We start from the raw sequence: 27415 nt of genomic DNA, 5'->3' as shown, positions 1-27415 counted from the left end.
AGAATCTGTCCCATTAATCTTATTTCTCTACTAAGAAAGCAGTCACATCATCTAGACCTTCCTTCAGGCCAAAGCTGCCAAGAGAACTCGGGGAAAAGGCCAATTTACAGATAAGGAGGTTTTCAGTCAAGCCTACAGACCATTTTTCTATTTGTTTGCTTCTCCTCTTAACTTAAAACTAATTTAAGGAATTTCATGTTTTGTATTTTGAATAACTTTTCTTCTGCGGATAGATTGCTAAAATGACATTTCCCTAAATTCTGTTTAGTGACCCCCTACATTTAAGGGTAATATGTTTTGTTCATATCTCTAAAACAGGGAAAAAAAAAATCACACAGTGTGTGCAGAGTCATGGGAAAGAAGATTTCATCAGATGTGGGAAATTCTAAAGATGATGAAAAATGTGCCGAGATTAGATTTGGACAACTGCATTTCAGTAGTTAAGTCTACAGAAACCAAAACAAGCCTGAGCAACTAAGGAATTATTTAGGGGGAAAAAAACACCACAAACTTTTTTTTTTTAAGTCTTCATAGGTCCCCTCAGTTTTACTGTTTCCCTCTAAATTAGGATATAGGTCCTCTTGCTTTATTGTGATGGAGTATGTCAAATAGATGGTATCTATTGGGAGAAGTTTTCACTAGTCATGCAAGCTCTCACTTATTTGAGAATTTTTCATGCAAGTAATTTCATCAACATTAGTCTGTAGACTCTCAGAGCTTCAAAAGACTGTTAGTTCACCTGATTTCATCTTGTGTGTATTATGGGCAGTGAAATTTTCAGTCACTACCTGTGCTGAGCCCAGGACAGTGTGTTTTTAAAAGATTATATAGTTCAGGGAGATTACTTTCCTTGATCTCAAGATATGGAGAGCTGGAGGATTCATTGTTTCTCAGAGTCATCTCTTCCAATTGCTGTTTAGATTCACTGTTTCAAGCTTATATTTTGTTTGCAATTAAAACTTTTCTGGGTACCCCTTTCAGCTCTCTAAATGCCTCTCCTGCTGTGCTAAGAAATGTTCCACTGTCTTGCTTTTCTTCCCAGTGTAATCCTTGAACGCTGTATTGTAGGCACCTTCCAATTCTCTTACTAACAAAGTGAACATACAAGTCCTGGAATTCTTCCTCTGACCTCTCCCTGGCCCTCTTAAGGTGTTCTGCCTGCCTGCCTTTCTCAGCTGGTGTCAAGCCCAACATCTCAAGACTCAGTGGCTGTAACAGAATTAGCTGCATAATTAAGGAAATTTTCACAGAATCGTGACCAAAGCTGGTAAATCTTGGATTTGGCTAAGTAGGTAAAATACCATTGGCTGCGAGTCCCTGTCGGATTCTCTGGGAGCTGCCTGTGCCTCTGCATGGCTGTAGCGTTCGGAGCAGTGCAGCTCAGCACTGGGTGCTGCCAAGAAGTTCAGTTGGATTTGCTGCAGTCAGCCAGTCCGCATTTGGCATACAAAGAAACTGCTCACAACTTGCTAAAATGTAATCACTGAGTCACATCATTGACTGCTTAATCTCTAGGAAAGTTAACGTTTTCAACTCAGGGTAGATCACATCAGCAGGATTCTTTCTTATTTATTCCCAGGTGCTGCTAATGCCTTCTGCTCCTCTTGCAGGAGAAATTGCGGGCAGTGCTGTGGGAGCTGCTTTGATGTCATTTCACGTTGCTTTTACACACACATCAAAAATGCAAGAGCACAGCTTGTTTACTATAGCTTGACAAAGGGACAAGTATATTTAAATCAAAGAACTTGGCAATACCAGCATCTGAGTGTGTAGACTTCATTATTAGACAGATCTTTGGGGGCTCTAAAACATGGTGCCATGTAACAAAATCCTCATACGCCACAAATGAGGGTATTGCCCTCACTACACTTGGCAGGAATCTGTTAAATGAGAAGCTTTTCCTTTGGCAGCTGTGCCAGGAGGAATAAAATGAAATGAAAAGGGCGTGCCAGTATTTGCTGACTGCACAGCTGCACTCACAGGCAGAGTTACAAAGTCATTTCTTGACATGCCTCCTGTGACAGGTTCCTGCTCAGCGTTTTAATTTCCTTGATGCCTTCTTCCCAATGTGTGATGTTCGTTTGAAACATCACTATTTATTCAGTTGACAGTTGCAATGTCAAAGACAAGGAAAAAATATTAACTGTGTATTGCTTTACAAAAATAAGTTGGAAGTGAAGAAGTCAAAGTCCTTGTTGAGTTTTGAATTGTCATCTCTCTGTTTTACTCTAGGAATATTTTCTCCATCTGACGACCCCCAGAATGACTTTGTATATTCAGGTCACGTACATTAGATCATCTTCTGTTCTTCAATATTAATGCTTTTCTGACAAATCAGCAAGGAAATGGGAAGACTCTCTAGCCTGTAAGGCAACAGTGGTATTTTTGCTTCAGTCACTTGATTTGACATTTGTTTTTCAGAGAATCTGTCCAAAAAAAGCATGCCATCTTCTCCCCTTAGCCTCTTTTGTCTCCAAGCAGAGCTTCCCACCTGTAGTTCTGCTTGGTTTCTTTGATAATTCTAAAGCATCATCCTGAAAGTGAGAATGGTCCTAATGGAGCAGTTTCTTGTCTTTGATTATGCTTTGGATCTGAAAGGCAATAAAGAAGATTTTCTAAATCCCCTCTTATCTCTGTCACTTCAAGCCACTCTCAAACAAGCAATACAGAGCACTTGCAATTAAACCCCAGGCAGAATTTCTGACGACCTTCAATGTCCACAGGCATTCACTATCCTGCAAACCTTCTCCAGACTGTTCAGACTAAAATTGAAGTACTTACATGGAAGGGAGAGAGGAAATGAGGGGACTGAGCAGGTGTGACATAACTGTAATTAATCATAGGAGACCTTTCATCTTTTTCTTCACTCTTGGGACCTGTGGAGTTTTAACAACCAAAGTGAAAGCAGGGGGCTCCAAACATAGTTGAGTTTTGTGCACCAGGTTTCTATTCACCTGCAACTAGACAGTCATTATCTGCTTTCAAAACCTTGGCAGCTTAGCTAGCTCATGAATCTCTTTTTTGAGGAGAAGAAAGGGAAATCAAGCTGCATTTTCTGCATTCTTAAATCCTTCTTTTCAAAGTAGTGGCAGTTTTGACAGAAAAAAGCAGTTACTATCTAGCAGGTAGCCAGAAAGAAATACAGATAATTTCGTGGACAGCTTTGTGCTTACTCAAACCCTTCCTACCAGGGAAGCAACAGAAGTTTAAAATTACATTTGTAAATAATGTGACAAAACAACAATTTCCTTTCCTATAGGTTCTGATTACAAAGCTCAGTTCTGAAGACACAAGCACAATTGAATGAGAAATACTGTGCATTCCTAGACTTCTTTGTACTTCAGAAAAATTAGTTCAGGACACTAACACAGACATATTTGATATTATTTTGTGTTTTGGAAAAACAACAGTCCAGAATTCTCTTTTTTTTGTCCCCTGGTGACTGACTAGCTCAATTTTCTTAATAAATTGTCTCCTGGAGCACTTGTTAAGAAAGGAAGCTGCTGAGTGCTGCTGGTGCACCCAAGGAGAACATGTACAAGATTATAGAGATAATTGAGATAATAACACTAATGATGGGTCTAAACCACAGAAGGGGTGAGACTCTGGAGCAGCTGTGCAATTCAGTGGGAGCATCAAGCATCTGATGAGGGTATGGATAGCCCATAGGTGTCAGGAGTGTAAGCACAGTATGTGTTTCTGTGAGTATATCAATTCCCAGAGAACTGTCTATAAGAGTATCAGTGCCTTACTAATAGCCTGGTAATTGTTTCTTGGGTTCTATTAATCTTTAAATTTCATAAAGTCAAGATCAATTTCTTAAGTAATGCCTCTGACATTTGTAAGTAGTACCCAATAAAATAATTGATCTTGGGTCATCTTGTCTGAAAACATTATAAATGTCCACTGATCAATACATTCCCAAATAGTGCTTTAGTGATACTTCTTGGAAGCAGATACATGTTTCATAGAAGCAATATACACTGCAGGAGCTGTTTTGAAAGCACAGGAAGAAGGGCCTCGTTTGCCTTCCCTGACCCTCACGTTTCTATCTGGTCCCTGTAGAGTTGTGGTTTTTCCCTGGGCCTGTAAGAGATACTACACCCCTATTTAAGAACTAGAGGTTTTTTTTGAAAACAGCTTGGTGGGCATTCTAATAAAGTATGTCCAAAAATTCCAGTTTGGATTAGACAGTAAATTCCATCACACTTCAGTGGAGGTGGTTTGCTGTGATTTTTCCAACCATTACTGCCTGTGCATGAGTCCCTCTAGGACTTCTCAGCTGAGAGCACCTGATCTGATTCCCTACCAACTGTACATCCTTGAAGGGAACTGAAATGTGTGTTATTCTTTTCTTATCACTGACAACCCAAAGAGTTAAAACAAAACAGAAGTCAGGCTCCAAAAATGCATGAGAGAGTTTTAATATATATCTAAATGCCAGAACAGTCTTCAGGCATTGTTGGACACTTCATCATACTTGAATTAGATCACTGCACTTCAGTTTTCTCTATAACCAACAGGATAAAGCCAAGAATTCTCCTCTCTCTGTACCACAAGGAGGCCAAGCATTAGAGCACCAGTCTATGCAAAACATACAGTGAGGTCCCACAATGCCATCCCAAAAGTAGGCAGTGGCACTTTTCCATCTTCTGTAGCTTCTCAGCAGAGAATATGATCTAAGGCAAAAATTGTTCTGTCTTTCAGCTTGAGCCTGTCCCCCGCTCTGGCTGGGTTGGTAAAGGGGGTGAAGGATAAGGAGCATGTCTGAGGTACCCAAGAGCATCAAGGGTGGATCTAGGCATGGTGTTATCCCAAACTGCCTCTTTCCCTTGTTCCCTGCTTTGGACACAATGGTTTGTTTTTCAACTTGGTAAGTTCAGTAAGACTTGCAAATGGAAAAAATTACCCCAGCCTGTTCTGTGTGCTCTATTAACTGTGCTATAAACTCAGTCAGATTCTGTCATTGTAGCATGAAGTTGTTCTGGTTTGAGAGGGAAGCTTTGGAGTGCACTGAGGACAGGATCATGGCTCTTGGTCTCCACTTAAGCTTTTTAGTCGTCTTTGAAGTTCTACTGCCTTGTGTTTTTTCTTGCAGTAAACATCAAAAGCCAGTGTGGTTCTGGCTGATATCATTAAGATAAGCAATAGGCAGTTGTGTGCTGAGCAGCTCCTGCTCCCTGAGGTCACAAAGCAACCTTAGCAGCAGCCTGCACTACCACTGCCTGCTGCTATGCCTTTTAATCCCTTCTGTCATTTGGATACCCTTGTACCCTTGCTGAAGCCAACACTTAATCACATCAAGTTTACCTCAGTGTAACACTTTCACTTGTCGTCTTGGGGCCAGCTCTGTGGATATTTGTGTCCAGAATGAATCCCGGAATAGGGATGTTATTTTAATCTCTATATGCAAATGATCTTCCCCCCACCAGATGGAGGTTCCTGCTGATAAAAGTGTCTGTCAAAGTTTTGTACCAGCTAGGAAGAGACAGTGGCAGCAATGCTCTGGCCCTCTGCTTTAGCTATCTGAAGAGGTGAAATAACAGCCCTTTGCTCATGATAGGACGGTAAGACTAAAGTGGGTCAAAACATTGCAATAGCTTGTTTTCCTCAGTCTCCTGCAAAGAGGAGGATCTCTCAAAGCACTGGTAGCTGGGACATAGGGCATGCTCTCTTTTAATGAGAATATTTTTTCTTCTTGCCTTTTAAAGTTTCAGGTGAGTCTCTGTTAGGTTTCTGCAATCAGTACCCAGATACCAAATTGGAGCCTGGCATTCTGACTTCTCATGATGATAGAAGCATTGCTGCTATAGATTGCAAAAGGCACGGGTGCATCAAGAAAGACAAAGCTATTGTTTCCTTATTGTTTCCTATTTCTACGAGAGGCTAGTGTGACAGAAATTAAGACATTCTGCAAAAGCAGTAAGATCCTTTTCTTCCTTCCTTAAAACCAAGTAAGTTCTCAGAAAGCAAGGATCATAACTGATCCCTGGCTGTCAGTTTGACTGAACAGGTAAAACTGCTTGGATTGTTGTGAAGGACTCTGACAAACAGGGTAAGAGCAGGGAGAATTCCCCCAACAAGAAGATGATAGATACTAACAATAACTATGAGAAGCAGTATGTCATCTGGTGACAGGCTCTGTGCAGGGTTAGTTTCTCATTACTACAAACCAAGTCATGTAGAACTTGTAGTTTGCCCTTTATCATAATTTATATCCACTGGGGCTCTAAGCAGATTCATAAAAAATGGCCACCAATCCATATCTATAATGTTTTATGTTTGGGCAAAGAATATGGACATTACTTTTTTTAAGTTTCATGAAATATCTGCTCTTATATTCATAGTGATAGATGACTCTGCCAAAGTTCTATTTGAAGGTGGGTTAGGGGCAGTGTACAGAAGTGGGGATGCTAAAGGAGAAAAGGATGTTGAGTGTACTTTTTATTTTACTGAGGACAAAGAAGTCATAAACCCTTCTTGCCTTGGGGGAAGTATATGCAAAAGAATCTCTGGCATAGCCAGAGCTATCTATAACAGGATAATATTTTCTACAAGGCTTCTTAAATACATTTTGCCAAAGTAAATTTATCCTGACAGAAGCCTTCCTGTCACCATGATGTTCTCTCTTGATCAGGGCCTTACAGCTGTGCTGAGATTTCCCAGATTTACAAACCTCTCCTGGGAACTGGACTGGGTCTTTTGATATTAGATGTCCAAATATGTAGCTGTACCTGTCTTCCAAAATACATTTACTATCAAATATAGGAACAGCAGATCACTTACACCTTCCTAACTACTACTTTTAAAATACTTTGCCACATAGGTAGTTTCTCCAGGAGCAGATAAAATAAGGTAGAAGATTTCCATTTGCTTACCATATTAATCTGGTGTTTGCTTTCCTTGTTTAAAACATTCAATATACAAATGATCAGCACTAAAAAAAATCTACAAGCCCTGGGGAGGATGGTACAGATGTGTTACTTGCAGGCTGCTGAAAATGAGAGGCTGGTTTCTGCTGTGGTGCCAAGGGGTGCACAAGGCTATCAAGCAGCCCACAGAAGAGGAGGGTAGATGGCTGCTGAGGGGGCACTCTGCTCTCTTTGTGTCTTCAGTGTTCCACCAGGGCTTTTCTGAGCAGTGGATCAGAGATCCCAGACCATTTCCCATTCCCAGACTTCCAGACACTCAGCCTCTTTCCAAATGCACTGTAATCAAAGCACTAGGTAATGGGCACAGAGTAAGGGTCAGGAAGATCACCTTTATGAGCAGGAATAGGGAGAGATGGTCTTGATGGCCTGTTCTAGTCTTGAAAATCTCTGATGTCTGCAGAGAGCCCAGTACAGCTAGCAGAGGAGCCAGCCAGCATTGGACAAGTGAACTCCTTGTTAGTAAAACCACACAGAATTAAATGGCAGGAGAGAGATTCAGTTTTCAGCCTGAATCATATTGGCTTAGAGAGGCTGCATGCTATGTGGTAGACTTCTGCAGATTTCTATGACCTCTTTTCCTGGATCAACCTGAGCATTATCTTGTTCAATCCTTGTTCTTTATCCATTGCGTAGTTTCACAGACTGTCACTGCCATTAATATTTTACACCTCAGCGTGGTAAATTCGGGTCAGTGTCTCACAAAGCACAGCAGTAATAGGGTTGCTCTATCTGCAGTTGTTCAAGGAAATAAGCAAGGCAACATGCAACACCAGTGAGTATCCTTCCACTTCTCACATGGGGAATATGTGGAATACCTCAGTGTTGACACAAATAAAGATCAAATTTTTGCTTTCTTGCAAAATACAAGGTGAATAAATAAAAAAATTGCTAAGCGTTTTTTCAAAATTGTAGAGCAGTATCATGCCTAAGACCCTAATCTGGGAAATGCATGTCTTTAGAAAGTAATCTTCAAATCTGAAGGATGTAGCATCTACTTTGTGAGTATTAGCAGGAGTGAGACTTTTCTCATATAATTTTATCCTTTCTAAGAAAATAAAATTCTGCAAGGCATCATTTAAAGGATTGAGGGATTTGTTAGCTAAATCTATTATCTGTATACTGCTCTAGGATAAAAGCATGAGTTTTCTTGGGACAAGAAGTAAGGAACAGTGCATTGTTCTGCAAGATTAGGACAAAAGTATAAGACCAGGTCCTCTGAGGCTGGACATCTTGCTCTAAGGAGAAATTGCATTTTGCAGAGTGAGTGGTTGGTGCTTAGGAAAAAGTAGCTGCAAAACCTCGCACAACGCAGCCAAGCATGCTTTTCCTCACTGCCTCCTAAAGCAGATGTTAGAAGCAGTCTGTGGTACAATGGAACCAGGCAATAGCTTCTGTCTTTGAAGCAAAGCCCATAGCTTTCCCCTTCTTTGCTCTCCTGCATGAATGAGTGGTAAGGAGCAGCATTTTGGCTGTAAAAACCATCAGGTAAAGTAGAGACTCTGTCCCAAAAGAAAACCTGCTTGCTTTTGTCTTCCTTCTCTGTCCCAGAGCCAAATGGCTGTAGGCATGAACCAGGCGTTGTGTGCTTTGGTGCTCTCAGAAGTGCCCTCAAACACGGGCTGTGTCTGTAGACTGACATCCTGAGATGCCATTTCTAACACACTAAAATTTTAAGTACTAGCAATCGGAACAAAATGGAGTTTTGGCTACCAACCCTCAATCCAAAGAGGCAGGGACCTGATTTGATCTGCCTGAGTCAGGACTGAGATTCCGAGTCCCAGCCCTAGTCACTACCTTTTAAAATTTAAGCATCACTTGAACTGACAAATTGCTTTCTAAAGTGAAAACGTGGTCTGAGAACAGCTTGCTGGAGTTCCAGCAGGAGCAGGGGACAGAGGTGCATCTTGTGTGCCTGTAACAGAGGATTTGAGGGGATGATTCATGTCTCCTAATCACTGCTTATTGTAAAACATATGTTTGCATAAGTTTACAGGGTGTGGAGATGTGCCTGTAGGTAAGCCTGAGGGAGGTCTTGGGGGCAGAACCACACTTCTGTGCTGTTCAGGAGCAGGAGAGGGGCTCAGGTTCGCTCCTGCCCCACTGCTTTTCCTCTCTTTGGAAACAGATTGTTCAGTGTAACAAACTCTGGAGGAAATGAAGAATAGCAGCAGCAGGTGAGTCTGTGCTTCTGTAAAGCAGCAGATTCAGATGTTGAACCTAAAGAACCTGGCCAGCCCTGGGAGAGTGGTTCCCATAGTTAATTTTCTCTTTTTTGTGCTACTGATTTCTCTTTTAATTGTGTTTGAAATTGGGAACACTTTGTTCAACTTTAGTAGCCAGTGGCAATAAGCTGTAGAGATGAGACTTTGCAGAGATATAGGACAGGGGGAAAGAAGAAGTGTGAGAAATTGAAATGACAAGGTTGTATTGGTGACTAGTGATGTGGAGGAAGGAAATTTTTACCTGGTAGGCTTTGATGAGTAGTTAGAAGAGTTGTAGGCAGGAAAACCTTTAGAGGCTGAGTTCACACGTCTGGAGCACATCTGGTGTAAAACAAAAGAAAATTGAATAACTTCTGTTTTAAATGAGTCTCTTTGGGAGATTTTTATTATCCTCTTTTTCAAGTTGGAGACATCTGAGCACATTTTCATTTGGGAGGGACCCAATATCAACTGCCGACTGCATCTCTTTGTCTGTAAATGGGAAGGAAGCTACTAATCTGACTCACCGTGGTTCCATCTGTCACCTGTGATCACAGCAGATCTCACTACTTAGGTTTTTATGTGAAATTGAATTCGATGAAAGAGGGATCATGTGTTTGAGATATTACTACAAAGTCTGTTTGCAACCAAAAGCTTTATTGTGTGAACTGTCCTAGTAAAGCTTCTCTTCCTTTCTGTTCAACTGTGGTCTCAAAGTGCAAACAGTCTATTTTTCTGCTTGGGAATACAGATATATTTTCATTTTATTAAGAGAATACTTTGCCATCACTGAAAAACTAGACTTTCTAGAAAGCTAGCATATTGAAAATTAAAATATTGTGGGGCTGTGGGGGAGTTAAGTTACTTCTGATTGAGCTAAAATGGGTCATGTCATGCTCTGGAATGACTTACAGTATCCTTGACTTCTGGTGTTTCTCTCAGATACCCCAGCTCATATTTCATGGGTTGAGGGATGTACTGGAACAACTGTGCAAAAAGTCACCTTCCCTTTATACAAGAGTAGATGAGGAGAGAGAGGGAGAGTCTGAGGATGGATGGATGGATGGATGGATGGATGGATGGATGGATGGATGGATGGATGGATGGATGGATACTACCAGGTGTCTTCAGTCCTTGATACAGCCCACCAACCCCTGGCAAAGCTGCTGACCCAGCAGATAAGGCCTGCTTACACCCTGCTAGACACTCAGGTTTCCCTGCCCTATGAACTGAGCTGGCTCACACTAAAGGCAAGTGACCACCAGGGTGGTGACTTGTTACCTGTAAAGTGCCTCAGGATGGCCAGGAACAGAGGAAGGAAAAGCACAGACAAAAGCAGGGCAGGCAGCAGCATTCTGTTGGACAAATCACACACCTTTGATTGCTTTTGGGTTTGAGGTTACATAAACCTTGTCTTCATGTTGTCCAAAGTAAAATTTCTTTCTGTGAAACAGACTTTCCCCAGGCACTGGTGAGGCTCAGGGGCTCAGATTTGGTGGAAGTGCTACTCAGGCTCTGCATTTGCTTCTCTGCACAGTCTGTATGTCAGCCTGGCTTTCACTTCATTTCCGTGTGAGCAAGCAAAGAGCCCCATCACAGAGGCTCTGAGCAGCTTGCAGATGACTTGACATGACAAAAGCAAAGTGCAGGGTGCCAGCAATCAGTATCTCCCATAAACTTCCTGTCATGTCTTCTCTCTTTTGCATTTAAAGCCAACCACAAAAGTAGGGCAGGCAGTGTCAGGGTGCAAGGCTGCTTAGGACCCCTTCTCCTAGGGGGGCAGGCCCATTTCAGCAGAGGTTGTGCACAGAAGGGCTGAAGTTTCTTTAACCCATTCAGAAAAAGATGTGTTAGCTCGAGTGCCTGCCCAGCATGGTGGCAGCACGGCCCAGGGTCCATGGGCTGTGAAGAGGGGAGGCAGGAGGTGGTGGCTGGACCACCAAGGGCCATCCACTACCCCGTGCTCTGCTCCAAGCCTGTGGGCAGCAGGGACAAGCAGGCTGCTGCCATGGCATAGCTAATCCTGCCAGGCAGCAATCATGGGCATCCCCTGGCTGTGTCTTCCCTTGCAAGCCCAGCTCAGAGCAAATTCTCTGCCAGTCATGAGTTTGCTGTTCCATTGGCGTGTGAGGCAGATTCTCCTTCCTTGTCAGGGGTGACAGCAGCTGAAGAGCAACCATCCCCTGCCAGCCTCTTTGGAGAAGTGTGGCCTTCAGTAGCACTATGCCTTGCACTGTTGAAACCGAGCTTGAGACTATTTTGGTGAAGCACAGGCAAGGACCTCCACTGTGGCAGCCTTGGGAATGGCAGTGCTGCTCTCAGTCAGGGCAGGCATAGTGCCAGGGTGACTGTGCAGGCAGCTCTCCTGGCATTTAGGGAGGCCACAACGTGTCCCTTTTATTCTGACAGTTGAGTGTTTCACTAATCATTGCTCACGGGTATGAAAGGCAGCTGAGCTCTACCTTTCTGTGGGTGGGGGCAGGAGCTCTCTGAGAAGGTCAACAGCTTGAGCAGAAAATTTGTAGGGGTCAATAAATCTAATAGGGCTGAAAAACGACAGGAGTCAATATAACAAGTAATTAATGTATTTTCTATCTGTTGGGAAAACAAGAAACAATCAGCAACTCAGTGGGGAAAAAAAGGAAAATCTCAACTTGTTTACAAACAGAGCTGTGTTTCTGAGTAGAGCTGGGTTTCATTAGGGGGGCTGAAGCACAGTGGGAGAGTCTGTGTAAATAATTTTTTTGACACTTGGGAATAGTGAGGGTTATTGGGTTTGTTTGACTGATAACTACCCATGGAATGCTGGTTTTCAAAGTACAGTGTTCTGCAGGGGTCTGTGCTCATTCTCTGGGCTTGGCTGTGAGCTTATCCTTAGTGGGAAATGGGAAATGACACAGGTATAGATAGCACAGAGCACAAATCTATCCTAACTTTCCCAAAGGAGTGCTGCTTTCAGGCACTTGCCTGATACCTGCACAGCTCAGTGGAGGGAATGGTTTCTGGGAAATACTGGAGCAGCTGTAGCATATAAGGCAAAACACTAAGAGGCCTTCAGTGAAATGCTGAGTACACAAACCATACCCAAGACAGGAAGCTTTCTATCCATTCCTGACTCAACACAGATGTAGTATTGGAGATTCAGGCTGTGGGAGGGCTAACTCTGGAGTTAAGGGCTGAGGGGAGAGCATTCAGTCAAGATGATTCCTGACAAATGTAAGTTACTGTCTTTTTCTGAGCCCTACCCCAGAGAAGAATGAATCAGCTAAGGAAGGATGGTTTTGACAGAGAAATAAAAGAATTAGCTCAGCTATATTAGTTATCAACAAGGCAGCACAGAAGACAGTTATCCAAACAGAGAGAAAATTGTACCCAGCCTTTTCTGTCCCTAATACTCAGCAGAGTGAGCAGAAGATGTAGAGAAAAACCTCTCTGACTTCAAAGAGCAACAGCCCCCTCAGGGCAGCTATCAACTCTTCACAGGTATCACCCTGCTCTGGGAACCCTCTGCCAGTATTCCCCTGGGTACTGAAATGGAAAATAACAGTAAAAAGCTGCCATGTTCCTGTCACCCTGTGCTGGAGAAATAGTGTCTTTCCTGAATTTGAAAATACATTCTGGACTACAGCAGGTTTCTTCTGTTGTATTTGTCTCTATTTGGTATTGCTGCATGAGCTTTTGAGAACATATGCAGCATCCCTTAAAAAATCCTTAAAAGAAACATTGTCAGGGACAATGACTGGGGACAGGGTTTGCCTCAGCCTATTGCCAGCTGCAGGCACTGCTTTATTCTGTGCTCTGGGTGGTAGCAGATGCACATCTCTAAAGGCCAGTCCTTTGCTCTCACTCCTGCCCATCTGTGTGCAATTAGACCATCACACTTCCAGACAATTACAATTACCTGGGTCCTTGCTTCATATTGAGTGGTAGCAGGAGCTTTCCCAGGGGAGAGAAGATTAAGCCTGTAACCTTCTCTAGTTAATGCAAAGGTGAAGGCCACATAAACGTTTCTGGCACTAGCACAAATGCTCAAATAACAGTCTTGACACTGAAGGGGCCAAGGTTTCACATTAGACCTTGCAGAGAGCAGCTTAATTTCCTTCTTGGCACTAGCACAGCTAAGAAAAGAGATAAGCAATAAAGAAGAGTAAAGCTTTTCTCTCAGGACAATTTTTTTAAGGTCTTGCTCTGAGCTCCTAAGATAGTGCCTTATATCCAAACACCACTATGGGCAAGTTGGGGGGGAGAGGGAGGGGCATTCTGAGGCTCTAGGACTCTCTAAAATCAAAGCTGCTTTCTGTGGGATCCAGCTTTGTGTGCCGAGTGCTCTGGCACAGCTGCTTCCAGGTGCTGTTGTAAAGGACAGCCTTGAATTTTTACCCGGGCCAGACAGGAGGTCACTGCTGTGCATACCAGAGCTGACAGCACTATCCACATGGTAGGCAAAGGGCCCCTGCTTTCTGATTCCCCTTTGGGTTTGAAGCACAGATTATATTTTTAAGATCAACCATGTAGGTTTACACAAAATTCTCAGGAGATTGCACTGAATAAACATATGCTCATAACAAGACTCTCACAGATGGAAATTCACACTGAGTTCCCCACAGCAGGGTGTGTAGCTTGCCTCTTCTCAGTAGATTTCAGACTCAGATTCATAACATCTTCCTGTAAGTCTAGAGAAGACATGACACGTCTCTCCCCAAGAGCTGCTATAGGGGATGTGGGTAGAGATTAAGGACATTTGTTTCTTTATTTAATAGATTTAGGGGGGGTTATTCTTTCAATAAAAGGTTTTTTAAACCTGCATGTGCTTTGCATATCAGACTGAGGTATGAAGATCTCTTGCTCTGAGCCCACTTTGATCTCACAGGATGACCTGTTAGTGCCATTAGCCATAGCCTTGGGGAATCCACAACCAAACCATGCGGCCACCTGGCAAATGGCAAGGCAATGGGACCAGCTTAGGGTGATTTTGTGTTCCCTTGTTTCCCAGTGTAGTCCCATAAGCACATGAGATGTGGACTTTGCATTATCCCATGCTGGTGGCAAGTAGGACAAGCTGGTGCCATCCAGACAGGTCTGTGTCTGTAGCTTGGTCTGGTTTCAGTGGCCCCCTCTCAAAGCAGAGCTGGCCCCTGTTCCTCTGCTGCAGTGAGCCAAAGGCACTGTTCTCCTTCTGCTGTCATCACAAGGCCAGTGTTAGTCCTTGCAGAGGCATCCTTCTTTCTTTGTTTATCCAGCAAAATTTTTGCAGTTGTTGAGTGATTTCCCTGCTAAGTCTTGGAATTCCCACTTTTTTCTGCAAGCAGATGGTGTCTCATCACCACGAATTTAAAGAGTTCACTTTTGCAGGAGTTTCAGCGTGGGCCAGGGAAGTGGGAGGTTTGTTGTTTGTGTGTTTTAATTTTTGGAGTGTTCTGACTTATTGTCAATCAGCAATGTTGAGAATAGGGGTAAATTATGGGGGTAAAATATGAGGAAATTGAAATTGATGGGTTTTGCCTTCACTGTGTGCAAAGATCCAGGGGAAAAAAGTGATGGGGCAGAATTTAGGAGTTCTGAGTTACAGACTTCATGGTTTGGCACTCACCTAGGGAAAAATGAGACTTATTAGATTCCTGTGCAACTAAAATTACATTTAATATATGGTTAATGTAGAAACCATCAGCTGAATGCAAGGCAAGAGGCTTAGGGTAAATCTGAGTCCTCACTGCTAATAGGCTTAGGGCAATTATTGTATTGACTTCTGTAAGTCATATCTGTCACAGAAAAAATAACAAGGTCCTTTTCAGTGTAGTACATGGCTGATGTGGTAGATTGTGTCCCAAATTACTGAGCACAAGGAGATGTCACTGTATCTCTTTAAAAAGATAAAGTTTTAACTCTGAGAAGTTGTCTGAATTTATAACATTTCTTATGACTGTTGCATCCTTAAGTTCCTGTTGTAGGTCTTATGTATTGGTTAAAAAATTCTTAAACTAAGATTTTGGGGAAAAAAGCTCCAAACAACAAAAACCAACCAACCAGGAAAAACATTATGTAAAACTGAGTTTTCTGTGTGATTGATATTTTTAAAAATATTGTCCACCTTCATGGTATTTGTTTGGGTTTTTGTCGTGACTGATTTCTTTTTTAACAATAAGTACTAATAAAAATGTGCCCTTTAATTTTTACAAATTGTTAGAGATTGAACTTCCCTGTTAGTTCTTTATTGGACAACTGATGAACAGTATTGATCCACTCAATAAGCAAAGTGCAGGTTGTATTTATTGAACTGTTTTACTTTTCTCCTCTACTTGAACGTTATTTCTAAATTTAAATAAATGATAAATAGGAATTACTATTTACTGGAGTTAGCTTGGAGAAAACCTTGCTCTGTGGCTGTTGTTTTTCTTTTAAAATCTTTTTTGTAACTATAATCTTTCTTTAGAACTCACTGTTGCCCTTACTCAGCATGGCACTTTAAAATGTGCTTAAATTTAATCAACAGGGAGCCCTCTCCCTATTCAGCAAAATGTTTGGGCATTTGCTGAGGTTTTAGCACATCAGGGAGTTGGAGATTCTCGTTTGGGCACACGCTGACCTCGGTGGCTGTGTCCCTGTTGGTCCCATTGTGCAGGGAAGTGGGAACTTGGGTCACCTTATCACGAGCCATGGCAAGTCCTGTCCGCATCTGTCTCTTCATCCCCCTGTCCAGGACCCAGCACTGCATTTGATTTATGTTAGGAAGGCTGGGAAAGCTGGAGAAATAAGAATATACCCTTTTCTTAGCCCTCCTGTCCCTTTCTCCTGCACTGTCAGGACTGTGGCAGGACTTATCAAAATACCTGCATCAAGGTGATACTCTGTTAACCACACTAACTTTTCTGGCCCTGCATGCCTGCTGCAGGCCACTGCAGAGATATTAGTAAGATATTCAGGGAGAACTAGTTTTTTTATCAATATATTTATACAAAACTGATGTCAAAGTCCATTCAGACCTTCCAAATTTAGAGAGCAACATACTCTATGATTTAAACTTTATCTTATGGGCTAATTAGGAAATACAATAAACAAACATGACAAAAGGGCTCAATCCCCTCTTTGTCCAGACAAGTTTATTATGTAAATCCACTTACCCAGAATTTATTACGTATAATTTGCAATGTCATGCACCTACCCTACCTGATGTGAGAGCACTCATCCTTCTTCCTCTGTCCACTTGTGGGTGTCCCCTGTGTACTCCTTGAAGGAAGTATGGAAGTGTCAGCAGTCTAGCTGCTCTTGGATAAGCTTCAAAAGCTGTTTGGGCAAACTGATATTTTACACCCTCCAGCTTGGAGTTTTGCTCTATACCATTTCCACAAGTTGGTGGATTCTGAGGGAATTGCCAGGCAAAGGGTAGTAGCAAAACAGAGACAGCAATTTGAGGTGGTAATAGTACATGAGGTGATAATAGTACATGAGGTGGTAATAGTAAGTGGTGGCTTCTGGCCACCACTCCTGCTGTCTCTGACATCACGGTGCTGCTCCCACCATATATCAGGTCTTAGCATGAGGTAAGGTGGCCAAAACCTAAGCAGGAGTTGAGTGAACAGTCACAAACTGTGGCTGAAAATACCCCAGCTGACTCTTTAGATTCAGGCATACAAAAGTGTCACTTTGTTATTAAGGCAGGGCATCCATAGCATGAAGCAGAAGCTTGCATTTGCTGTGCTCTTTCTCAGTGAAGAACTATCCATTCTACAGTCAATGTCTTGGGGGTGTTTATCATTTTTTTAAAAGTCAGCACAGAAGTTGGAAGAGGTTTAGTTTGATTTCTTCAGTCTGCTGTTGCTTGCAGCTGGTTTCCTTGGCAACCTCCATTGTACCCTCTGCCTCCTCAGAGGGGACTCACCCAGATGTGTGGCTGCATATCCAGTTCATACTTAAGCGAGTTCAGATTTTGGCCACATTGGTGGCAACAGTACTTGATTAGGATGGCCTCTCCATGTACTTTCTTTACCAGGTTAATCTCTAGAAAGAGGTGCTGGATTTCATCCTCTTTCTCCCCAAGAAGATCAAGATGTACTTGCATAGGAGACTGAAATGTAACACAACAATGTCCATAGAAAATTCAATTTAGGAGCAAAGTGGAGAATTGGAAACTCTTGAAGCTGGCAAGAAGAAGCAATGTGAGGGTAGGATCCTCCTCCCCCTCCAGCCAGCAGATTGATGTGAGGAGACAGGAGCATCTCTGTGGTCCATCTCTTTGTAGCTCAAAGAAAGAGTTGGCTGTTCCTCCTTATCACTGTGGGACAGTAACCTAAGGAAGCAAGTGCTCCATGATGGCTGTGATGGCATGGGTCCATGCCTGGGCCAGAGAGAGATGATTTGTTCCATTGCACTCTCTGCTTAATTCACCTTATTCTGGATGTCATTGCTCTGCTGCCATTGGGCTGCCCCAGCCCTTGGATCCCCAGCACCAGGGGGACATTTTCCAAGTACCTGCAGGGTATTTCTCCTAAATAATGTTTCTGTGCCTCAAAATGCACAGAAATGACATTTTCAGAAGGACCTCAGCATTGAGCACAAGTTAAAGCCAGCCTAAGGCAACTGTCAAGCTGCTTCTGGAAATCCCACTAAGCATCTGTCTTCATTGTAGGTGCGTAACTGAAAAGCTGAAATCCTTGACTTTCAGTTACACCTGAGCTCTCAATGAGTAAGATTTTAAATTCTGACCCCGAGGCAGTTCTGAAAGTGGGATAAAGGATTTTACAGGATTTAGGTGAGGTTAACTTTTTGGGGGGATGAGGGGGGAGAGGTAGCAGTTAGGATGTTTTTCTGGATTTTTTTTTTTTTTAAGAAAGCTCCTCTAGGTGATTTTGCTTTGACTGATTCATTTTTGGAACATTTGATAAATTTTTATCAGCAATATTTCAGCCTTGTGTGTGTTTTTTAGTTTTGTTTTTCTCTCTTTGTGGGGGCTACAGTCAATAGCCAAGCCTGCAAGCAGCCCTTGCAGTGGGTCATGATTGTGTGATTTAAATTAGCAGCAGTTGGGGCTGTATGGAATGACAGCAAATGCATTGACTTGTGTTCTTGGCAACAAACTGTCTAGAGGCTTAGTTGCTTTGTTTCATGTTAGGAGTTCTGCTTGCTGTTAGTGTTATTTTTATCCTACTTTTTATATATGCTATTTGCTCACTTGAGTGAGACAGAAAAGCACAAATATCTCATGGCTGTGTGTTTTGTGATGTCTCAGGGCATAAGAAATAAGAGCAGAGCAAGAATGAAAGTTAAAATTAAGATCATAAACTACAGAGGACAAAAAAAAGACCTAAAAATCTCTTGCATTTTTCTTGTCAAATTTTTGCCAATCTCTTTTTTTTTTATTGCCAAAGACTTGCCTTTGTCAAAAAGTTCTTAAATGAGAGAAAAGCCAACTTACTCTAAGTTATGTGCTACTGCCATTTATTTTTCCTACACATCATTACAGCTGCCAGAATATTACTGTAGTGGCTGCATGTGCAGCTCAAAGCACAGGGCCTTGCTTAGGGGAAGAGCACCTCCTGTAGTCTTCTTTTAGGCTTCTTTTAAAAACCTGGAGACTAATAAAATATATATACTATATGGGTGTGCTTTCAAGTGTTCTTAAACTGTTATGAAATGAATGTCTGGAGGGTAGTTAGGTTTGATTTCACTATGAATTTATCTTATTAAGAAAATTATGATCACTATCCAAAGCAGGTTTCTTAATTTTCTTTAAAATGCTTTCAGTTCATTAGTTCCTGGCTGAGCTTTAATTATTAAAATGTTTGGAAGGCTCATATCCAGTCATGAATCTACTGGCTTCGGGAATAGAATTTTGAAATATTATATAATTTTCTGTAATTATGTTTTTTTATGAGGGAAAATAATTTGGTTTGAGTATGTTTTATTTTCACTGGATCCAGTAATTCTCAAACTCGTTGCTTTACTTCATGAGACTTTTACCTAAATGGGATAGCATGGTTTAGCACACAGCTAGGCCTGTATTCTGTAGACTATCCAGGTAAAAGAGAAGCCCAGGTATAGTAATTAGCACTGTCTTTATTGATTTTGTTGAACAAAACAAGGCATGTAACCTCTGATCAAGTGGTGCTGGGATGTGGCCAGGGGAAAATAAGGGATAATGCACCTGTGGTTTTTGTGGGGGTTTGCCCAAATTCAGTAGTGGGTAAATCTGTGAAGGATTTCAGTGCCACCTAAGCAGGTGAGAGAAGCAGAGGCTGAAGCTCCTGATGTTTGAGTGGCACTGCAGGTCTGTGCTGGGAGGGGACTGGGGAGCAGGTGACCAGCTGTGCTGGGTGACACAAGCAAAGCCCGAGCACAGCCTCAGCTGCCCCTGCCAAATACTCCTGACTGCTCTAGGACAGTGGTGAGCCCTGGGCAGAGGTTTTGTGCTTAGCACCTCAGCCATGGGGCTGATTGCAAGACCTTGTGTGGGCACCATTTGCTGCCGTGGCCACCCTCACATGGCCAGGAGCAGCTCAGCCTGGTGTCCAGCATCAGCCAGCCAAGCCAGGGCCGTGGCCACTCAGTCTCAAGAAATTTAATAAACTTACAATAAATCATAGGCAGTCGTCTCTGGTTCTAGCCACAATCAGGATGGTATCTACATATTGAAGAATAACTCGTTTTGATTTCTGTCTTTTTTAGTCTTCCAATTCCTTTGCTAGTTGATTTTTGAATATTGTTGGGCTGTTTTTAAAACCTTGAGGTAAAACTGTCCAAGTAAGCTTTTCCTCCCTGTCTGGGGATTTTCTCACTCAAAAGCAAAAAGCTCTTGGCTGGGCTGCACCCCCTCCATCTGCTGCTGGCTCTGCTGTCACTGCCCAGCACAGGAGAGCAGCTCAGAGGATGTCATTGTAAAGCACTTGGAGAAAATTGACCTTCTCTGCTAACTGCATAGAAGCTACCACACACAGAGATTATTTTTCATGAGTCAAGGTCTGTGTCGCCCCTGGCATTTGTTTTGTGGATAAATTGCAGGATAAGCTCTGTCTCCCATATCTTCTTATCCAGGATGTCCTTCTGAAAGAAAAGGAAATGTGTTCTTTATTTCAGGATTGTATACAGCCCAGGCTGCCTTGCCAGGCGAATTTAAATTATTCTGCTGCTCTTCGGACACTTTCTAGCACTTGTAAAGCACATTAGAACAATAATGTTCTTGTCAGTGACATGGTGATTTGCCTTGCAAACCTCACAGCCTGGAAAGTCAGCTTCTCCAGACAGCCTGCAGAATACACTTACTGAGAAGTGAGAAGTAACCTTCCTTTCTTGTCCTCTGTCTCAGCAAATGAAGGAAACAAAGCCCATGAAGTGCCTGCAAAACATCTGCGTGTGTTGAGTGGAAAGCTGCTCCTTTGGCAGCACTCAGAGTTCTCTGCTAGTCTTACAGGGAAAGAGACACAAGCACCATCATCAGAGAGGAGCTCCAATATGCAAATACATCGATAAGAGGGACTTGGAGTGATGGAATGACCTTCTGGTGGCAGCACTGCACCCTGCCCTTCCCTGTGTGTGCAGCACACAGCCCTGCAGTGGATGAAAGCAGTGGATTAGCACCCGTTGGAGTGGAAGGTGCAAATCCAGCTAGAAACCGTGTGCAGGTCTGATTTTTGGTGTTGCTTAGTACAAAAGGAGGCCTTTGGCACTTTCAGTCAGTTCTGCTACTAGTTGGGAAGGCTCATCTGCTTCACTTCAGACTTGTTGAGAGCAGTATTTTATCTGGCATAAAAATGCAAGAGAAAAGGAAAAACTACCCATATTTCAAGCCATAGGAAAAAACACAGCACCCAGGGATTCACAGATGACTTTGGCTTCTTGATGGGATTGCTCTGAGATGCTCCATGAGTGAAGGTCTGATTTGCTGGAAGCATATTCGCTCATGTGGGCTTCAAAGCCACAAAATACACCTGCCTGTGCAAAAGAAGTGAAAAAGAACAACTATCAACCTGCATTTAACAAAAAAAATCCAGAAAAATGCCTTGGCATAAGCCAGATGTGTAGAGCCTTTGTTTTCCATGCTGGTCAGTCATCCAGCCTTGGCATTTAAGTTTTGAAAAGACAGAAGAACTTTTAGATGTCTTAAGCTTTGTTCACTGTATGCTTGAAGCATGTCTCATTTAAGAGAAACTGTGCTGCAGAATTTGTGGTTCTCTGTCAAAGCATGTTGGGCCTGCATTAAGCACATTCTCAACCATTCCTGACTAAATTCATTTGCAGACCCTTTTTCCATCATTAGCCAGTGCTCCTACCACCATCAGACAGCTCTTTTGCTTAAATAATTGCACTTACATGGAATTCTGTTTGCCAGAAAAAAAAAAAAAAGTTGAGTGTACAGTAGAGTTCACACAGATTTACTGTGAAAATGGACAGATGAAAATTGTACAATAAGATTTAGCAATAATTTTTTTTACTGCCAGTGGTTTTATCTTAATCATCTGGGAGTTTGCAACAAGCCTGCTTGACTGACAAGGTCGGAAGAAAAGCTAAAGCAGAAACTTCTGCTGAACCTGGTCCTTTACTGTATCAAGGAGACCCCAGCAAAGCAGAACACTCAGTGATGTCTGCAAACAAGCTTTTCTACTTTCTTTCCTCGTTTCTTCAAACACTGTCTTAACTGTTGATTCATTAGAAACTCACTAATAATTTTTTATGTTTCTGAGCAAATTATTTTATTGAGTAAAAGGGCATCTGAAATGTCTATCTGATATCAACAGAATCCACCTTTAAATTGAAAACTTCTAGGGTAGTATTAATTCTAGAAATTTTGATGTTGTTAATTAATGTTGTTAATGCAGGGGAAATATTTCTTAATAAGACCATTAGTAGTGAAACTACTGAAGGTCATGCAGAGTAGCAGTAATGATGTGCAGAAGTTTAGGACTCACACAGGATAAACTGTTGGAGTTACAAATTCCCTGATAGTTCCTTCTGCCTGGAGCTGTGGCTCAGTGTAATATTGCATGGCTTGAATCCAGCCCTAAAACCAGGACCTGCAAAGGGCCACTTTCCATGTTCAGAGCCTGTTTCTCTGCATATTCAAGGATGCATTTAGACACCACAGAATTCAGCCTCATTTTTAGTACTGCAGTACTATTTGGGGGAAAATGTGGTGAAATATGCAATTTTCCTTTCTGGATGGGAATTGGTTGGAGTTCCCTGAAAACCAGTAGTAACAGGTTGCTGCTGTAGCTGTGTGGTGATGGAGCAGGAGAGGAGAGATCTCCCTTACTTTTCCATATGGAGGCTTATTTTGGAAGATGAAGTGGTTCTGCAAGGAAATCAGTGTTACCTTTCTGATGGTGTCCCACTTCCAGAGGCAAAAGGAGTGATGAGATTTATAAACCAGAGCTGTTTTAGACAGCTACAGAAGAGTGAGATGTCCTTACCAGCTTGAAGAGTATCAAAACTGCAAGTGACAATTTGAATTTGGATGAGCCCTTGAAGTATCATCAGGCCCCAAGTTCTTTCTCCTCCAGGACAGATCAGGTCAACCCAGACCTGCATCGTTCTGCTACTGAGATAAAAATTAGTTGTTCCATGAGAAAAAGTTGTTTGTGCCACCCTCTGATCAGTGCTGAGTTTGCAGGTGAGATGGACTATGGGGTTTTTCAGGTGTTGCCAGTACCAAACTTTGAGCTGAGAATGTCAAGTAACTCCAGATTTTCCTGTTTATGGTATTTATTTTGCTTGTTTCCCTGGTGGCAGAGCTAGGAAATAGATCTGCCCAGGCACATTCAGAGCATGCAGGTTGTCATGGTAAAAGTTCCTGATGCTTTATATTGAGTTTGTTTATTACAGAAGCTGTCTACCAGCAGCTGGGGTTTTTAAGTTTTCGTGTCTGTGTAGAAATCTTCTTATTTCTTCAAACCAGACATTTTTACCTCAGGGTATTTACTCTGCATGTATAGAAATCTGAGTCTCACCTTGGAATACTTTCATTTCTCAGGGCTTGTTTTTTAAGTAAAAATCTGCTGGTTTGAGGAAAAGCACATTCTGTAAGATATTTTGCCTGTAACACTTAATGTCCAGCATGGTGTGCCAGGAAAAGGGCAAATACTGTCAATGCTGATAGGCCTTGTCTATCCCTTTTCTTTTTCACATTGCTACAATGTCTTTTTCCATTAATATCAAGCATGGACTGAGCAGCCACATGCTAGGAATCACCACGTGGTATTTAAAAAGATGTGTATGGTGACTCCAAGGCAAGTAGCACAAAAGACCTCACACCATGCAGGCATTCAGTGTGTTGGGAAGAGGTGAGGTGGATACAGCCAGAGGCTCCAGCTGTCCCCTTCACCCATGGAGGACACACAGCACCTCACAGGGGTGGGTGAGCTTGTGGTGGAGTTAAATATCTGCCTAGAAGTGTTTCTGACTCTTCATTTAGTTAGTGAAGTTTGGAACTTTGTCTAATGGTTGTCAGTGTTGTGGGATGGGCAGATAACTGAATATCCCCACCTTCTTCTTTTGCATGTCTGGTCTAGTTGTGCAATCTGCCAGCATCTCCACATGTTCAGGGGCCAGCTGTGGTGCCAGAGTTCATCGTGAATATGGAGATAATGAAAGAGTCTGGAAAACATTTTCAGGATAAACATTTTCCATTTTTGTCTTTTGCTATTTGAGAAACAGAAACTCAAGTACAGCCTTTAAATCTTTTCTTGCTGTATCCTAATGTTTCAAAGGACTTGTAATTTTGGATCTTGACTTGGAAACAATTTAAAGGCGGCTGATTTTCCGAGGCTGGGATTGCTGTGCTTCCTGACTAATCAGACTCTTTAGACATGTCTTAAATTGGGCACTGAAATAATAGCTAGACAAGTACAAGTAGTTGACTCAGCACTCTGGGGGTTTAGGCAAAGGCACTTACACAGCTCTGGTTGAGTCTGCACACAGCAAGTTATCACTCCTGGGCACACAAGAGGTGAATGATTAAGGCACAGTAAGTCAATCATGGGAAGCCATTAGCCCATGCTCAACCAAGTGCTGTGCTCCAAATGATTGGCCCCTCCTTGAAAAGTGTAGGCCTGTTCTGGTTCAGCCAAGAGGGTTTCCTGCTGACATGGAGAATGCCTGACATAATAAAACATTTCTTTCTGATACAGTAAAATTCATTATTTATGCTTTCCATATGTGATCCTTTAAAGATTCAAGCAGGAGTCTCCACTGACATTAAATGAGGTCTGTTCTCCCACCGAAGTTGCTGATTCTACACCTGCTCCATAACCCGGAGCACCTATGTGAACTAAAATAGGCAGAGAAAAGTGGGGGCAGCAGCTCTGTGTGCATCCCGAGGGAATGGGCATGGTTCTTCCAAATTTCCTGACTTGTTGAGGTTTTTCTGGGGTTTTTTTGTTTGTCTTTGTGGTTTTGTTTTGTTTTCTTTTTTTTTGTTTGTTTGGTTTTTGTTTTGTTTTTGTTTTTTTGTTTTCTTCTGCCAGCAGACAATCATCTGTGCTTGCAATGTAAGCACAGTCCTGGGCTACCTAGAACAATTAAAACTGTAGCCAAACAAAAACCCAGTTAAATGCTGAATTTTTGAAAAGAAATTTGACTCATTTCCAAGTTTTTTTTGTTTTGTTTTTTCTATTTGATTTTTGGGGGGGGGGGTTTAGTTTTTTTTTGGAAGTATCTTTGCAGAGGTGAAAGGGAGAATTCTTTATTCTATTGTTTGAATAATGCTTTGAAGTTTGGTCCTTAGCCAAAAGCCTGTTGACAGTAACACCAGTGTTGGGCTGACTGGCATCATGTATTTCTTGGGGATATTTAAAAGCCCTCTGAGCAGCTCCAAGGCGTGATTAACATTTGATTTCTATCTATGAGAGGAAGAAATTATTCCTCTGTCTTTTTATGGGTGGATAAGAAGCAGTCATTCAGTGATTTACCAACTTTTAGGGACAAATCTCTGGTTCTGGTAGAGATCCAAGGAATCTGACAGGGAAATCACCTCTTTCTTTTTAGCAACCAGTGTGGTGTCACCTTATGTTGCCACTATTTCCATACCTTCTCATTGTTCATGTAGTATTTTTCAAGAAAAAATTAAATTATGGATAATCTGAGAGTTTCATTTTACAGCTCTTTCCTATAGACGCAAATCAACATCACTCTTTTTCCCATGACTTACAGTTGTTCTTTCTCTTTTTTCCCCTCTCCAATTTTTCATAAGGAGGTTTATCTGAGGTGTTGATATTTCCTATAATAATTTTCTCACTAGTAGCTATGACAGAGTCTCTAATCTTCTCTTTTCATTTTGTCCTCAGGAAATCCACTGACTGTGGCCTGCAAAGCTTTCTTTGGATTCAGTGGAGAATCAGGCCCCATGATCTACTGGATGAAAGGGGAAAAATTCATAGAAGAATTAGAAGGTCACATTAGAGAAGGCGAAGTCAGGTACTTTTTGGATTATTTACTGTTAAAAATACTGTATGTCCCACAAATCTGTTGGATTGACAAGTTTTTAATTGAAAGTGGAAATAATTTTCTGTCCAAAGCCTGATGGATGACTTGGAGCCAGGGCTGTGTGAGTTGCTCTCTCTCTCTCCTTTGTAGCAAGTACACTCTAAAGATGGAGTAGTTTGTGCATGTGACTGAACATGTGTTACCAAATTCCCCTGATGGCTGGCAGCTGAAGCATCTCCTGAGTGTTCTGGGGGTTGATTTTAGCCCTGTGTGGGAATGGTGCTGCCCACTGCAGCCATGCTGTGGGACCTGCCTTGGCAAAATAACATCCATTTCAGCACCACTGTTCACCTTGAAGACAAATGGTCTCCTGTCAAAGCCACCACACTTTTCTCCTGAGTGTGGTGTGTGTGTATGATACAGCTCTCAGTGTGCCTTAACCAGAGCCTTCCAGAAACAGTGTTTGTTCCTCCAGGCTTAACATATAAGGGAGAGGAAGGAGTGGCTGTTCAATATCCAACTTGTACTTGGCTTTTTCCCAGTTGCTGGTTATCACTTGATGTAAAGAAAACACACTTCTGTCCCCATGAACTCTCATGGAATTTGCACCTAACAGCACCTTATTTTCTTCCTTAATAATTACTGATTATTGTTCTTTGAGCAAAGACTAAGTCATGGTTATGCTATGGACAAGGTGGTCCCTGGCTCCTATAGATACAATGAATATAAATTATGATACAATAAAAATGGATTGTAAAGAAAGTCAAGGTCGTTTCGCTTTCCAGTGCACATTTTTTTAATCTCATGTCTGATTTTTTTGGTTTTTGTAAAGGTGATTTTGGAGAGCAAGAGGAAAGAGATTCCTTTGCTTTATTACTGGATCAATAATGTGAAGTTCAGCCATTTAGTCACGAGTGGTTAAGATGCACTTAATTGCACACAGATGAAATTTATCTTATATTGCCATTGTCCAGTCCTCTTTTGTGCTTCTGATCACAAAAAGCAATTATTGGAAACTTTTGCCTTTTTAAGTAATCAGCACTTAATGCCATCGTGTTCTCTCTGGTGTGTATATATATAAACAGAGTGATTTTGGTCGTGTTCTTCCTCTGCATCAGGAGAATCTGAGGTTTGTATTTAAAGAGTGCTCCAGCTTTAGTGCAGTTCAAAACTTCTCCCTTATGTACATTTATTAGTGAAACTGAGTTTGAAAAGGCTGTTACTTGTCCTTTGTTCTGCCATCTCATTGCACATTCATGTTTCAAATTAATTTGTGACAAGTCGCTTTTCTCATTCCACTAAAGTGCTTTGAGTAAGTTTACAGACCCTTCACAATTCAGTGAATCTTCTCTTCAGGAACGCTACTTATCCCATACCTAATCTCCTGTGATCGCTGCCAGCATTTAAAACAGCATTTTCCAAAACATACTGCATCATTACCAGCAGTGCCCCAGTCCATCCCTTTTTTATTTAGAAGTATCTCTATGGCAACTGAAGTGGTAACTTTTTGCAAAAGATTTTCTGTCTGTAACAGCTCTTGTTTTTGTGTTCCATTACAGGTATGCTGCTTTCAGGGGAGCTAAGCAGCACTAATTATTCTGTCAGTGCCCTGAGGCAGCCCACATCTTCCACCCAGTTGTATTTATTGATGTATTTAAAAATTGTCATGTGTGTTTCAAATTTGATGAGCCATGGTGAACTTGCTGGTTAGATGCCTTTTTCATCAGTTTGCTTCTCTATGGTGTTACCAGGACATTTCATTTTAAGAAGCTAAGAGTTGTGCAGAATTGTTACAGCCAGAACAAGATACTCCACGGGCTGTCCCTTTGGCACACTTTAACTCTGCATCCCCTATCTTGAATTGGTTCACAAATT

The 27415-nt window shown here is 42.0% G+C and overlaps 1 protein-coding gene across 7 annotated transcripts in view; it reads left to right on the top strand.

Annotated features, from left to right (window-relative positions):
• Positions 1-27415, top strand: part of IL1RAPL2 (interleukin 1 receptor accessory protein like 2) — a 366360-nt gene that overhangs the window by 313180 nt on the left and 25765 nt on the right. For all 7 annotated transcript variants that reach the window (XM_014886998.2, XM_088173186.1, XM_088173185.1 and 4 more), the window contains one exon: positions 25402-25531. In XM_014886998.2, coding sequence (XP_014742484.1) covers positions 25402-25531 — 130 coding nt within the window. The remainder of the gene's footprint in view (positions 1-25401; positions 25532-27415) is intronic.

This window comes from Sturnus vulgaris, chromosome 14, assembly GCF_052056855.1.
Source record: "Sturnus vulgaris isolate bStuVul1 chromosome 14, bStuVul1.hap1, whole genome shotgun sequence".
Taxonomy (NCBI): domain Eukaryota; kingdom Metazoa; phylum Chordata; class Aves; order Passeriformes; family Sturnidae; genus Sturnus; species Sturnus vulgaris.
Note: the sequence above shows the minus strand (reverse complement) of the source record. Positions and strands in the feature narration are given on the sequence as shown.